Raw genomic sequence first — 16,219 nt, 5'->3', positions numbered from 1 at the left:
GGGGAAAGAGCGCAATATAAATAACCAAATACAATACAATGCAGTACAATACAATACACTCACACCCCAGAACGTCAATACACAACTTGAATACACCCCAGTCGCAACAACAGAAGTCTTGAAAATGATCACACGCCTTAAGCCTTCCAGATATCAAGGTGAGGTCTGCCAGGCCCCTCTCATTAAAGACTGCACTGCCAAATTTACCCCATTCATCACAACTTTGATCAATGCCTCTTTCGAAACAAACATAGTTCCAACCAACCTCAAAGATGCATGGGTCCTCCCCTTACTGAAGAAACCTACTTTAGGGCATAATACCACTACAAACTACCACCCAATCACAACAGTACCTTTCCTTCTTAAAATATTGAACAGAGTATCTTATCTGCAAATCCAAAACCATTTGGAATCTAATAACCTCCTAGGCCTTTGCCAATCAGGCTTCCGTTCAGGGCATGGCACTGAATCGGCCCTCCTGGATTTAAAAATACAAATGGACGTGATTAAAGATAACTGCAACCTAGTGCTACTCCTCCTGTTCAACCTCTCAGCTGCTTTTGATTTAGTGAACCACAACATGCTTTGCAAAACCCTCTCCTCGACGGCTCACTTTTCAACCAAAGCTATACTCTGGACACAGTCCTTCCTGACTAACAGAACCACAAAGGTTTTCTCACTCACCTACTGCAGCAGCATTGCCAGCCCCAGTCACCTGTGGAGTTCCTCAAGATACCTGCGTCTCCCCCACACTCTACAATATCTTTACCAAGCCTCTATTCGACCTTCTCAATGACCTGGATATCACCTTACACTAACTATGCAGCCGATACCCAAATCCTCATCCCTATTACAGGTGCGTATAACACAGACTCAAATTCACTAAAAAAAAATCTGTCAAGCCATCCAGCCCTGGATGGCCCAGCATGGCCTTTGCTTAAATGATGAAAAAACAGAATTACTCATCGGCTCACAAAACTGTCTAAACAATCTGTGACTCATTCAAATTCTTCATTATTGATGGGATTATGATCAATGGGCCTCATTCCGAGTAGGGTGGTAAGGGATACCGGGCACCGTTAAGGAGACCGGTGCCGGTAATCCCTTACCATCCTACTACGAGGTCCCTTAGCGGGTCCCTCCTTTAACGCCTGGTCTGACCTGGCATTATGGACACATGGCAATGAGCGCCATGGCTACCTCCAATCTCGGAATGAGGCCCAATGTCTCGAAAGAAGTAAAAGCCCTAGGTATTTACCTTCACTCAGCACTCGCGTTAACCTGACATGTCAACACCACGGCCTCAGCAGCAGCTTACATTTCAAAATGTCTGCCTGTATACCTGTAGACCTTTCCTGTTATCTGACAGCTGTATTACGCTTTCTAGAGCTTTCATCTTATCCAGAATAGACTATTATATCACCCGCTACGAACGCTCTAACAACTGCAATATCAAAAAACCTCAGGTGATTCAAAACAATGCCCTAGGAGCAGCACTGAACTTCCCAAATATACAAAACCATTACTATGGCGAGACAGAATGCCCACTGGTTGCCGGTCCACGAACAAATCTTGTTCAAAACCCTCTCCTTGACGCACACGTCTGTCCAACTCGACCCCTAAGTACTTGCCCAACAAATTCACTAAAAACCAAACCAATAGGCCCACTCGCTCAGCCCACTTGTACTTGCTCACTATACCCGATTAAAATGCCAGAAAGCAGGGGGGGGTTGCAGCTTCCCAGTGGTAGCTGCCAAACACTGCAACGCTCTTCCATCACCACTAAGAAATGAATCTTCCTACTGGTCCTTCCGTAAAAGCTTAAAAATCTGGCTATTCATGCAAGAACTTCTAAAGTAGCTCTCTCTTACAATCCACCTAAAATATATACTATTACTAATACTGCTAAACGTATGCATTACTTTGAACTCTCAACTGAATTGTTAATGACATATATATATATCTATATCATTAGGACTCATTAAGCATAATATTTCTGTACTTTATGCTTTATTGTAAAAAAAAAACAGTGGCCAGATGCCTCGGTTTGGGTGTGCTTTACTAATGTTAAAAATAAATAAATATAAATAAACAGGAGCAGAGAAGGGGGATACTATTTATTTATTTATTTTTCATTTTATTGTTTGCTTGTTAGGCACTTATACAATACGAGCATACTGTTTCAAAGCGTCTACAGGGCAAGGTAGGGGGCAGGAGTGGGAAATACATGAAAGTACATTAAAAACACAATATATAAGAGCAGTGGGGGGAGGAAGATGGGACGGACCTACTATGCTTTGTGAGTATTCAGAACGTGCAAGTGCAGCAAGGAAGAAGGCAGAGGGTCAGTGCTGTGTTGTCTTAGCTCATGGGTGACCACAGATGAAGTCCTAGAAAGGTTGAGTGCTACACGACCTGGAGCCGCGAGGGGTGTAAGTGCGAGCCACCAGGGCGGACGGTGTAAGTGCAAGTGCAGATAGACAGGAGCTGAGCTGATTGGGTGCGGGAGGTTCGGGCTCTGAGGATGCATAAGGGCCAAGGCGCCAATCGTGGCATCTGTGGTATTATCATGGGAGAGAAGAAGGGAAGAAGGCGGTAAAGAGGAGACTCTTAAGGAGCTTCCGGGAATTTAAGAAGATCCTGCTTAAGTTGCAGAGGGAGGACGAGGCTGTTACATAGAGGGAGCCAGCTGAGGATAGCGAACAACCACCTGCCCTCTGTTTAGAAAAACTATTTACGCATAGGTGAGTTAGAGGAGCATAGTGGTCTAGAGGGGGAGTATTTAGTAAGATAAAGTTGAAGATAGTGTGGTCCCCAGGCATAGACCGCCTCGTGGATGATGCAGAGGGATTTGAATGTAATCCATGCAGCAACCCGGAGCCAGTGAAGAGTTTTTAGTGCAGGAGAGATGCAGTCCCTGGGCTTAAGGCTAAGCATAAGTCTTGCTACCCTATTCTGGATTTGCTGGAGGGGTCGCAGAGTGGAAGATGGCAGATTGAGGAGGGGCTATTGCAATAGTAAGCCTAGAGAGAACCAGGGCTTGGGTCACATTGAGCCTCTGGGGGAAAGTGAGAAAAGGGAGAATTCCTTTGAGTAGGAGGAGCTGAAAGTGGGACTTCTTGGCAATGGCCTGAGTTTGAGGGAGGAAGGTCAGAGAGGGTTCTGACTTCAGAAGAGGGCACAGGGGGAGAGAGTAAAGAGGAAGACCGAAGGGAAGGAGGGAGCAGAGGTCCCGATGGGAAGGATCTCAGTTTTACAGGCGTTGAGGCAGAGAACATTGGTGGTGCACCAGGACTGGATGGCAGATAGGCAGTCAGAGATGATGGAGGGTGCAAGAGTGTCAGCAGGGAGTTTGAAAAATAGCTGTCATCTGCATAACATTGGAAGTTGGAAGAGAAGGAGGAGATGAGGCATGCAAGCAGAGCAAGGTAGATGTTAAAGAGCCAGTGGGAGAGGTTTGGACCCTGGGGGACACCACAGGTGGAGGGGAAAGTAGGAGAGGAGAAAGTGACTTGGGAAGAGAGGTCTGTAAGGAATGATGTCAGCCAGTCCAGTTCCCGTTCTGAGATACTGAGGGTATTGTGGAGCCTTTGTATGAGGATGGAATGGTTGACTGTGTCAAAGGCAGGGGAGCGATTGAGAAGGATATGGACAGCTGGGGAGTTGGAGTCCAGAGATGCGAGCAGTTCTTTACGGGTGGTCAAAAGAGCAGTTTCCGTGCCTCTGGATGCCCGGAATCCAGATTGATGATCGTGGAGACCACCAACAAGATCAGTGTGTGAGTTGAGTTGGGGCGAAACTAACTTCTCCAGCAGTTTCCCCAGGAAGGGGGTGATGGAAATAGGGCGGTAGTTGGCAGGGCAGGTAGGATCTGACTAAGGTTTTTTTCAGGACTGGGCGCACAAGTGAGTGCTTAAGGGAGGAGGGGAAAGATCCTTTGATGAACAAGTGATTGCAGAAATCAGCAACAGCAGGGGAAAGAGAGCCAAGGTATCCCTTTGGCACTCCACATAAGGTGGTGTGCGCCACTCTCTGACTATAGAGTTCTTTAGTATCTGTAATTACTTGAGGATGTAGAAAAAGAATATTAAAGGAGGTCCCCAAGGGTCCCCAGCAACACTGCCCATAAGGAGCTGTGTGCTGCAGTAGTAAACTACAGATGCCTTTAAGAGCTATGGAGAAAAGCGACTCCAGCGTACAGGTAGAATACAAAGAAGAGCGTTCCAACAGACAGCCCATAAGAATGAATGAGTGGGAAAAGGCTCTGCTCATTCAGGATTTAAAGAAAAGGGTCCAGAAGTCCAGCAAAAAGTGCTGGGGGTCTCGCTAGGAGAGGGGCTGAAGCACAACATTTATGAATCTCCCTAACAATAACCATGTGAATCCATTAAAGATCCAATTCTGGAGAGGGAACAAGTTACTTACCTGTAAATCCTGTTCTCCAGCATTGGTATGTCTCATAGATTCACATGCGACCCTCTCTCCTCCCTCCTACCCCTTTATGGATATTCTGAGTTCCTACTACCACATTACGTTCGCTTTCAAATCTGAAGATGGCCACCAGGGGTGGAGCTAAGGAGGACTGATGTCATTGCTTGGGGCAGTATGACCCAAAGTGACAACAATAGGCTATACAAGTGCTGAGCAGTTTTTTAAGCTTCATAGCAAACCTGCTTTAATATTACCGAGGATTTCCAGCCTGACTATGGGGAATATTCATAAGCATGTGAATCCGTGAAAGTTACCAATGCTGGAGAACAGAGTTACAGGTAAGTAACTTGTTCCTTACCATTCATTTAAAACTTTATGGGCCTTATTAACAGTATTAATGCCCAGTTGCCTTGAACTATACATTCAGACCTCCGAGATGATTGAACTACAGTAAACTTTAGCCAAAGATTCTAAGACTCAGTGAGCATTTCAGCAATGATTACATTCCTGATAGATTTAATGGAAAATATACACATTGTTCCCATTTCCAGTTAGTATTTAGTGTACATTTGACCATTTCGTAAAGGAAGGGGGTGACTCTAAACATTTGATAGAAAATCACAACTAGGTGCAGAAATCTAAATCTTAGTGCAGAGCTCGCTGAACCTCTAGGGGGATCTAGTAAAAATGTCCAAGAGCAGGTAAGTACCCCAGATATTTCATTCATTTATTGTGCGTTTGTAGGGCACTTGTACATCAAGATATGCTTTAAGGAGAGTTCAAGTGTCGGTTCACAGTTCCATAGGATATAATGGTAAGAGCTAAAGTACAGATCTATACCACAGGTTTGCAGGCTGTGATGATCAACCGCTGAGAAGGCACAAGAGACCCCAAGAAGAGTTCCAGATGTCAGAAGTTGGACCCTAGAAGAAGTTGAAGCACAGGACACTCGTCCTCCACCCTCCCAAATCTATGGGTAATGGGAAATTGTGGTTAGGAATGGCCTTCCGGGATACACTACCAGGTTGACACCCAAGGCATGGGTCGATATTGTAAATTATCACTCATCCTATCACCCCAAGGTAGGTATTCATGTCTGCGGTTTTGCCAGAAATGGATTCAGGGACCTGAAACGACCTGGTAAATGGTTTGCAGGGTTCGATTCTTTAGGACTTGAACCCTGAGCTGACAAAGGCCCAAGCAACCGAGGAAGGAAATAAAAGCTCCCAAAGGTTCTCTACCTTCAAGCCAGGAAGGAAAGATCTGGCGTGGGAGGCTCCAAGGTGAAGATGGAAACTGATTAAGTGGTTCCCAGCAACAGGGTGAACAAAAGGCAGCAGCACAGCAGCAAACATTTCCAGGATGGAGCCAATGGCTGGTGGCACCCTATACATACCAAACTGAAGATCCAGTGCAGTGATTGAGCTCTCAACAACTCTCTGGGCTCCTGCAGCAACCCACAGACAAGTGGAAGATTCTGGTCATAAACAGTGGAATGCGGCTCTAAAATGGCCCAGAAACTAACCCGAAGTGGAGGACCTGACCCATCAGCTGTGGGGAGTCACCTGGAGTCTCCAGAAAATATAGATTGGTCTTCTGGCAGCAGAAACCACAATCTGGCATAAGGCCATGCCACTGCACTTAACAACTATTGCCAAGTCAGTGCTTCAAAAATATCCCAAATGGTGGAAATTGCCACGAAAACTTCCTTAGCAGGTCAGCAGACCTGCCAGCTCCAACGTCAATAACACAGCAGCAAGAGAGTGTGTTAGGGGCAGCAGATGAACCTGAATCCCCCTGCAAAAGACACTCGGGCATACGCCAGCCAACCAGTCGTAAAAGGGGCAGGGGGCTGAGAGTCAGATGACCAACCATACGGGTAGGTCATTGGGACTGCCACTCAGCCAAAGCCACCCCCACAACGATTTAGAGGGCCAGACCGGGGACCTCTACTACCTCAAACCAGTTAGGACCAGTCTGGCAGCTGCCATGATGGGCTCACAAAGAGCCCAAATGTTTAGAACAGCCATTTTGAGGCCACCTCGTGGCCTAGACAAAGGGAAGCCATAGAAAAGAAAATTGTTGAGAGCAGGATTTAAAAAGAAACACACACACATTGGTACCTAAATGGCTACCAAAAAGGTGCATTGGGCTACCAATGAGGTAAAATGACTTGCACACTGGGTGAAGCTAAAATGAAAGCACATCTACCACCAACCTATTCCCTAAAACCAAATTACAGTAACACAATTCCTCCAGGGTAGAAATGGGGTGCCTGAGAGGCTGGGGACCTTAAAGGTCCCCCAATATCATATACATTATATAAGATATAAAGGGATGTAATGGCGGGGGAACTCTATGAAACATAGATCAGGGAACCAAAAAAGACACCGGGTAAACAAAAAGTTAAGGGGCCTTAGAATTCCCAAAATAGGAATTCGAATGGATTGCGTCCTTCAACGCATTCCACATCTTTGACATGTAATGTCCACAGCTGTGAACTTCGGAAACCTTTCAGCAGAGGGCGTCCTGCGTCGATGGCATCGGGTCCAGTCCCTCGAAGGCCTCCGTCGAGGGTGACGACACAGGATGTTATAAATAGGATGCACGGTGCCCGTAGCCTCAGTTTATACGTTTTTTCCCCCAGAACTTGTGGCACCAGTCTGATGCCTGCTGGACTGCACTTACCCTTGCGGAAAACGGAAGCTGCAATCTCATAGGAAATTCTCCTGAGGGGCAGGCTGGGAGGGCGATGTGGAATGTGTTGGAGAAACATCCAGTCCGAAGAACGTTAACAGTTGGTCACAGGATGTTCTAAATAGGACCCACGGCGCCCATAGCCTCAGTTCCGTTTTTTCCGCGAACGTGTTAACTTCGTGAGACTCGGCGCGCCTTGTGTGTTTTCTTCGAAGAAAAGGTCTTTCTCTCTGACCCCTGCAAATCCGCAGTCTGGCTTTAAGACCTGCCGGGACTGCAAGTAGAAGATGTCGCTCACTGACCCACACTGCATTTGTTTGTGGTACCTGGGCGAGTCGCATGACACCGACAACTGCTTGAAATGGCAGTCGCTGACTGCCAAGGCCTTGCGGGAGCGGAAGGGGAAGCTCCAGGTAGGTAGGGGCTCGAAGCCTGTTAGGTCCTGTGCGTCCAAGGCCAAGTCCAAAGGGATTTCCACTGACGACTCGAGGGGCGACTCTCCGCGTCGGAAGGATTCCCAGGGATCTCGGTCCCAGAGTGGTTCCTGCCACTCATCTTCCTCGTCCAGGCACTCGAAGCGCCGTCACCGGTCGCCTTTCCTGTCCTCCTCGGAGGATGGTGCCTCGAGGAAGGTTACGTGCCCTACGAAGTCCTCAACTCCGGAGGAATGGACGGCGTTTAAGAAATCCATGATGGCGATTTTTCAACCGCAGGACACGGGTCCGGTCGCGCCTTCTGACGAGGCCGGCCAGTATCGGTCTCGTTCCGTGGCTCGCACGTCTTCAGGCTCTGGTTCGCGACGCGATACACATCGGGAGCCCTCAAGGTCCCGTATGGACAAAAAATCGAAAGGTCACAAGAGACGTGTCTCTAGGTCTCGGTCCTCGTCTCCAGCGAGACCTCAGCAACCTCTTGAGGACTTCCACGCCTTGCCGTCGTATCAACCCACGGCGCCGCCGGCAGCTGTGTAGACGTTGACGCTGAACCCTTCTGCGATCACGACATCGAGGTTGTTGACGCTATCGGCGCCTTCGGGGATTTTTTCTCGAAATTTGCCATTGGAGTACCCAGACATTGTGGATACTCCAAGGAAGGCTATGTCGAAGTTTGTGAGGCCGGTTTTGGCCTCCAGGCCCTCTGCTGTCCCCAGACCTCGGTTTCAACCCCCTCCGGATGATATTTATGAAGAGGAGGAAAGGTCTGAGGTTGAGGAACCTGGTGACCTTGATGATCCACTTTTTTCTGGAGACAGTCAGTTGGAGGAGTTGAGGCAGTCCCTCCATGATGCAAGTGGACTGGACACTTCCCCTGGAAGTGGAATTTGGAAGACCTGAGCCTGGGGCTCATGCAGAGTCTTCTTATCGGAGACTTATGGCGCGAGTCTCGGAGTGTCTGGGCTGGTCTAGTCCTGCGGAAGACTTTATGCAGGATGATCAGACAGACATCTTGGATCAAGGTCCGTCCTCTGACCCTGTTTTGCCATTTCATCTTACCTTGCAGAAAAGGGTGGCAGCTGCTTGGCAGTCCCCGGAATCTCTTCCGGCAGTTAAGTCTTTGACCAAGAAAAACCACCCTTCCGTTGGCGACCCCAGCTATCTATCTACTCACCCCACTCCCGAGAGTTTGTTGGTTCATGCGGCTACGGCCACCTTGAGGCAGGCAGCGTACCCTACCATCCCTCCGGATAGGGACGACAAGCGCTTCGACGGTTGGGCCCGGAAGGTATTTTCTGCTGGGAGCATGGCCCTTAAATCGGCCAACTCCAAGTGAGCCTAGGCAAAGTTTTCACACGATCTGTGGAATTGTTTCTTTGGCGGCTGAGCATATTCCCGAGGGGGAAGAAAGGGATGGGTTCCTTGCTCTGGTGCACGACTGCAAGGATGCCATGTGTGAATCCCTTCAGTCGGGTTTGGATACGGCCGACAGTGTTAGCCGATCCATGTCTGCGAGCACCGTTATCCGCAGATTGCGTGGTTGCGGAAGTCGGGGTTTGCTCCGGATGTGCCGGCCTGTCTTCTCAACATGCCCTTTGATGGCGCACATTTGTTTAGCAGCAAGGCTGACGAGAGCCTTGAGAGGTTGCAGACCTCAAAAGCTGCTGCAAAATCTTTAAGCGCTGCAGTGCGTCAAACTCCGCCTCTTCGTCCAAGGGGACAGCAGTGAAGGGGATGTTCCTTTCGTTACTACTCCTCCTTTGGAAGGACGAGAGGGGCCGCCAGTCAAAGGGGCCAGCTTAAAAGTACCCATGGTGGTCGGGGAAATCGTGGTGCCAAAGCTGCTCAGGCAGCTGCCTCTGTGCCTTCAGGCACCGCTGCAGCCGCTTCCAAACAGTCGTGAGGCCATGTCCCATGGTTCGCCAGTTGGGGGCAGACTGTCTAAGTATCTCGGAGAATGGCGTGCCATTACTTCAGATGCGTGGGTTCTGGATACCATTGCCCACGGCTACTGCCTTCCCTTCCTTCAGCGGCCTCACGACAATCCACCGGGGAAACTCTTTGAAGCTTCCGGATTCCGCTCCTTGCGCAGGACATTTTGAGCCTGCTGGAGAAAGGCGCTATAGAACTGGTGCCTATAGCGGAGGGGAACAAGGGATGGTATTCCCCTTATTTTATGATCCCAAAGAAAGACTGGGGATTGAGACGCATCATGGACTTGCATTGGTAGAACAAACTTCTCAGGAAGGACAAGTTCAAGATGGTCACTCTTTCTCAAGTCCTCCAGGCCCTTCAACTTCAGGATTGGTTGGTGTCTCTGGACCTCAAGGATGCTTACTTCCATGTGCCGATCCATCCCACGCACAGGAAGTACCTGAGGTTTGCGGCTGGCGACTCGTACTTTCAGTTTCAGGTCCTGCCGTTCGGATTGACCTCCGCCCGATGGTCTTCACCAAGCTCATGGTGGTGGTGGCAGCGTACCTCAGGTGAGGGGGGATTCACATCTACCCCTACCTGGACGACTGGCTGATCCGGGTGCGCTCTCTCGAGCTAACGTTGGATCATCTCAGTGTCACCTGCCACACCCTTCACAGGCTGGGCTTCTCCCTGAATTTCAAGAAGTCGCACCTGACACCTTCCCAACAGCTCCAGTACATCGGTGCTGTGTTGGACATGTCGTTAGAGAAGTGTTTGCCTCCCAAGGTAAGGGGTCATCCCATTGTGCAGATGGGCGGCTTTCGAATTCTTAAGGTTGCTCGGCCTCATGGCATCCTGCATTTTTCTGGTGCCAGAGGCCAGGCTGCGGATGAGATCCCTGCAGTGGGCGCTCAAGATGCAGTGGTTGCAGTTCTCAGGCAAGATGTCGGATCACGTTCAGATTCCAGTCTCGGTCTCCCAGGATCTTCTCTGGTGGGCCAACGAAGGGAACCTGATGAGGGGGGAACAGTTTTGGCAACCGTGGCCGTAGGTGACGTTAGTGACGGATGCTTCCCTCACAGGATGGGGCGCTCATGCCAAAGACTTGACTGCCAGCGGTCGTTGGTCTCCGTCGGAGTCCAGACTCCACATCAGTTTGTTGGAGCTGAGGACCATCAGGCTAGCCCTGAAGGCGTTTCTGCCCTCTGTACGGGGGAAGAGTGTCCTGATCATGACGGACAACACAGTGGCAATGCATTAACTCAACAAAAAGGGGGGGTAGGATCACTTTCGTTGTGCAGAGAGGCAATACATCTCTGGTTCTGGGCCATCCAGCAGGAAATTTCGATCTCGGCAGTTCATCTGGCCAGATATGACAATGCGACGGCGGACGCTGTGAGCAGGCAGAGCGCTGTCTCCTACGAGTGGGAGTTGGCTCAGGAAGTCCTTCAGGAGATCTTGGCCATTTGGGCAACCCCGCAAGTGGATCTCTTCGCCACCAGTATCAATCTGAAGTGCGAGAGATTCTGCACAAGGGATTTCCTCCAAGAGGAGACTGAGGAGACGCGTTCGTGGTGGATTGGTCATTCCCACTGCTGTACCCGTTTACTCCAGTCCCAGTTATTCCTCAAGTGTTGCAGAGGTTACGGAGGTTCGGTTCCGACATGACCCTCATTGCTCCGGATTGGGCCAGGAGAGCGTGGTACCCGGACCTTCTGGAAATGTCCATCTGCCCTCCACGCCCACTTCCCCACTGAGAGGATCTGCTCTTGCGCGCAAGGGGGGGAGGGGAGGGGTCAGATTCTCCATTCAGAGGTCAAGACTCTCAACATTCATGCTTGGTATCTCAAAGGTTGAGGTATAAGGATTGGGACCTCCTGGATGACGTGATGGAGGTGTTGCTTTCGGCCTGGCGGCCTGCAACAAAATCCCTGCACCGTTGCTGTTGGCTTAAGTTCTGCAACTGGTGCAGAGATCACAATGTTGATCCTTTTCAGTGCTCCATTCCTATGGTTTTGTCTTTCTTACTTTCTTTGGCCCACAGGGGCCTTTAAGTGGGTACCATTAAAGGTTACCTGGCGGCGCTGTCTATCTTTAAGCGCTCGTCTGAAGAATGTTCTTATTTTAAGATTCCTTTGATTTCTTAGTTTCTAAAGGACTGACTAATGTATTCCCGCCGTCTCCTTTCCAGGTGCCGGTTTGGGATTTAAATTTGGTTTTGAAATTTCTTATGGGTGCTCCGTTTGAACCTTTGCACTCTTGTCCTTTGAGATTACTGTCCTTCAAGACTGTGTTCTTGGTTGCGGTTGCTTGCACTCGGAGAGTGAGTGAATTGCAGGCACTTTCAGCTAAGCCACCCTTTACTGTGTTTCACAAGGACAGGGTTGTACTGGGAGTACGTCCCTCCTTTCTACCTAAGGTAGTTTCTGAATACCATTTGAGTCAAAAGGTGGTCCTTCCATCTTTCTACCATCCTCCTCATCCTGGTAAGGAAGAGGAGCGACTCCATCTGTTGCATCCTAGGAGAGCTCTGAGCTTTTACATTTCTAGGATATCCAGGGTCAGAGTGGATGATCAACTCTTTGTAGGATATGCTGGACACCGATTGGGCCAAGCTGTTACCAAACAGACCTTGTCCAGGTGGATTATCCTCACCATTTCGGAATGTTATCGATTGGCAGGTAAGGACCCTCCTGATGGGTTGAGAGCTCATTCCCCTAGGGGCGTGACTACTTCCACCGCCCTCCAGGGGGGTGTTGCTATTAGGAATATTTGTGATGCAGCTACCTGGGCGTCCATCCACACCTTTGTAAAACATTATTCCCTGGATACAATCCATGGTCAGTACATGGCCTTTGGGAAGGCGGTTCTTTATTCCACAATCTGTTTGGGTACTCTAAATTCTTTTCCCGCCTCCATTTACTGGTACTGCTTTGGGAGTCTGTCAAAGATGTGGAATGCGTTGGAGGACACAATCCATTCGAAGAACAAGTTACTTACCAACTGGTAACGTTCTTTGAACTGGATGTTTCTCCAAGGAATTCCACATCGCCCTCCCAGCCTGCCCCTCAGGAAAATGTCCTATGCGATTGCCGCTTTCTTTTTCCGCAAGGCTAAATGCAGTCCAGCAGGCATCAGACTGGTGCCAAACGTTCTGTGGGAAAAAATATATAAACTGAGGCTACGAGCACCGTGTGTCCTATTTATAACATCCTGTGACGTCGCCCTCGATGGAGGCCTTCGAGGGACATGTACCCGACGCCATCGACGCAGGACGCCCTCTGCCGAAAAGTTTCCGAAGTGCACAGCTGTGGACATTACATGTCAAAGATGTGGAATGCGTTGGAGGAACATCCACTCGAAAGAACGTTACCAGTTGGTAAGTAACTTGTTCGTCTGGCTTAATTTATGACCTCTCTCATGTTTGGTTGGCATGCGTTTTAGAGCTCTCTGGGGTCCCTTACCCAGTCAAAACCATTTTCACGCGCAGGATACTTTCTGGGCACTGAACAGAGCATGCAAAGGAAGGGACGGAGTATGCCCATTTTCAGAACCACACCTGGTGAGAAAAGGGTCAAAAGGGCAAGGAACAGGTCTTTCATTGTATGGCGAGCCATTTTGAGCACTGTTGTGAAAAATGTTTGCTTGCACAATAAAATAGACATTGCTCAGGAGTGCGCCGAAAAAAGAGCATACAATAAGTACCACTACCACATCTGGGCTAAACCACAAATGGGAAAACTGCCATAATGTCAAAAGAAAAGGTAAGCTTTGGGTCCCCCGGATTACTCTCCTCAATAGAGGTAGCAGTGCTAGACTAAAATGGAGGCCGGGTTCCTCCTGCACGGTTAGCCTTGAGGACAAACCAGTGCCCACAAAATAAAAGGAGTTAAAGAAAGGAGTGCCACGAAAAATACCTCATTGCCAAAAGTCACATCGGGATCACACGGTCAGCTGTTGGAGTTGGGACGTGGACATAGAAAGTATTGGGATAGCTGACAAAAGTAAAATATATTTGCTAACGCTCAACAAATAACAATTGTCTGTGTGGAAGCTCAGTTTCAAGGTTAGGCTAAGACAAAATTAAATGCGGAGAAAAGGTTGCATCCCTGTGCTTTGGATTACAGACATAAAATATGATTGAGCAACAGGAACACCAGTGAGCCAGCAATCACACTTCGAAAGAAGGAATAAGGAAGAACGAATGCAATTCCAAATCGTCATTCATAATTAGAAGTGCATGTTTAAAGTTAGTGCTTGTTATTTGAATTCTGAGTGTCTAGTCAGCTTGCTTTCCAACAGTAGAATGCAAAAATCAGGCCTTCAGCTAACTTTGTTTCTAGAGTAACCTAAACCTATAATGTTTATTTTAGTCAAATGTTATCATTTATTGTCCTTTCTAGGTTACCCCGTTCCAAAACCTGCCATTTTATCATGGATACATAAACAACACAACCTCGGGCCAGATAGTCCTGGTCTGTGGGAGGAGAGGGATACGCCAAGCAGGAGCAGCTGTGTCAGCAGTTTAGGAGGTAAGAGCACATTGTAATGCAGAGGTGGTATAGCAGAAAGATGGAGCCCATTACCAGGTCTTTTGCTTTGTTCATTTTCCTTCAGGCAGTTCCTGGTAGTTCTGCCTCCCTTGGTCTAAACCCACAGATGTATGGCTCTCCATGCTGTCCTCACATAATGCTTAACGTGTCCTAAAAGTATGCATCTTGTTCTCCTGGTGTACAGTTGCAGTATTTCTGCTCACAAAGCACAGTAGATAAGGCTTTGCACGCTCTGGTAGCGATCTGCCAGGATTTTAGGAGTATGTTATGGACATTTTTCTTTTTCCAACTTTGCTTCTAATGACATCAGTGGAGCCCTATGACATCAGTGGAGCACTTGGCTATTTGTTATGGCTTGAACCCTGTCTTGACCATTGGAGGTAATTAAGTAAACTCTTTTTGCTTTACTTCTCATGCACAAATCACCTGTTTGGAATCACTTGTTAGCCCTTATGGTTACCAGTGCATGGGAACCCTATGCCATTTGCATGATTCCTATTTTGGTTTACTGCATCACACATCACTTTGCAGTGAAGGGCTGCAGGCGTACTTATTATGCATCCCTTTTTCGATTTTTCTTGTGTACCATTTTTGTTACTTTTTATGTTTATATGATGGCTTGGTGGCAAAGGATAATATTCTACTGTTTTTTTTTCGTTTTACTTGTGTGCATATTTATGTTTACTACATAATGCCATTTAGTATATCATAGAATATGTCCTTTAGACAGCTTGTCCCTTGACCTCCTTGGTATGCACTTTTCCTGGGATCCAACTTTGAGTTCCTGATCAAAGTGGAGGTGTGTGCATTCTGGCTGGATATGGGGTATGGGACTGTCTTGCTCCAATCCACATTCAAGCCAGCAGATGTCTGTTGCTGAATAGATGTGCAGTAAGAGGCTGTCCGTGATTGGATAGCCCTTGCCAGTTTGAATTGTGTTGATCCTTATCACTGGTAGGTTTGGGGAAGCCCCCAGTTCGAATTTAGGACAAAAAGATGAGTCATGTAGCCATTTAACAGCTTGCCAACTAAAGCAAAGACCAGGCAGTCTCAACCTCCACGTCTGGCCAAACATCCAGAACACTACTTACCCAAAAGTAGAGGCTTTGCCAAAGAAAGGGATTTCCGTTTATGGTAATTCTGGATCTGAGAGAGCAGGAAGAAGGGCAACGTATAAAATGGCAGGCGAATATCTTGTGGCACGGCCATTTTAGAGTATATTGTCCTCTTTATGGCATTCTAAGGTAAAATGCAAAAGTGCACGAGTAAAAAGTTAAAAACAGTCTAAAAATCTCTGCATGCACCAGCCCATCGTGGACACAGTGTATTTGTCACCATGAAGTTAAAAAAGAAAGTTATAGGAATCCCAAGTATCCTATCCACATTTCACTTTAAGGTGATGTGTGCTGTGCAGCTTTCAAAACACAAGAAATACTCTGGGAGACGGTCTCCCAGTACTGATAGTCTTAGGAACTGATCAGTTTCCCAATGAGAGTGAGCAAAAAGCCAAGGAAGTAAAGCTGAGGGCTTTACTTAAATTCAAACTGTCAGATTAGAAAGCAAACATAGCAAAAAGAATGTGTCCCTTAGAAGTCTATGGAAGGAAAGCAGTAGAAAGAACTCCTAGCAGTGTAGATGGTGGTGTACTTTTTTCAAAACATGTTGGTGGGGGGGGATGCTCATCACGGACAACACAACAGCCATGTTTTATATCAAATAAGAGGTCAGAACACACTCAATAGAGTTGTCCCGGCTCACACAAACCATTTGACAGTGGTGCCTCGAAAGAGACATTCACATTAAAGCACAATTTGTTACAGGGGTGCACAATTTTCTTGACAGCTTAAGCAAAGTCTTAGTACATGAGTGGGAAATACAGACCAACACACCCAAACAAATCTTTGCATAATGTGGTAAGCCACCAGTCGACCTATTTGCAACCGCAGAAAACGCACAATCCGACTCTTTGCATACAGGTACTGTAAGAAACCTGAGGCTATTCTTCCAGGTAGACCTCAAGAATCCCTTATTGAAGTGGCCAGGAGCTCTCAGATCCCAACCCTTGGGGCGGACGAGCGAGGGAGGATCACCTGGGTAGGGGAGCCCAGGGTTATGCTTGGAGGAATACCCCAGGAGAAACGCTGTATTCTACCAGGGACGACGTCCCTGAAGTTGTTTTTGGTTATT

General features: G+C 48.0%; 1 protein-coding gene across 8 annotated transcripts in view; it reads left to right on the top strand.

The window, feature by feature from the left end:
- Window positions 1-16,219, top strand: part of LOC138567561 (uncharacterized) — a 2,466,350-nt gene that overhangs the window by 708,905 nt on the left and 1,741,226 nt on the right. For all 8 annotated transcript variants that reach the window (XM_069645900.1, XM_069645903.1, XM_069645902.1 and 5 more), the window contains one exon: window positions 13,883-14,011. In XM_069645900.1, the coding sequence (XP_069502001.1) occupies window positions 13,883-14,011 (129 nt within the window). The remainder of the gene's footprint in view (window positions 1-13,882; window positions 14,012-16,219) is intronic.

Source organism: Ambystoma mexicanum, chromosome 2p, assembly GCF_040938575.1.
Source record: "Ambystoma mexicanum isolate Mex_15411 chromosome 2p, UKY_AmexF1_1, whole genome shotgun sequence".
Taxonomy (NCBI): domain Eukaryota; kingdom Metazoa; phylum Chordata; class Amphibia; order Caudata; family Ambystomatidae; genus Ambystoma; species Ambystoma mexicanum.
The sequence above is the reverse complement of the archived record's forward strand: the minus strand, read 5'-3'. Positions and strand labels throughout refer to the sequence as shown.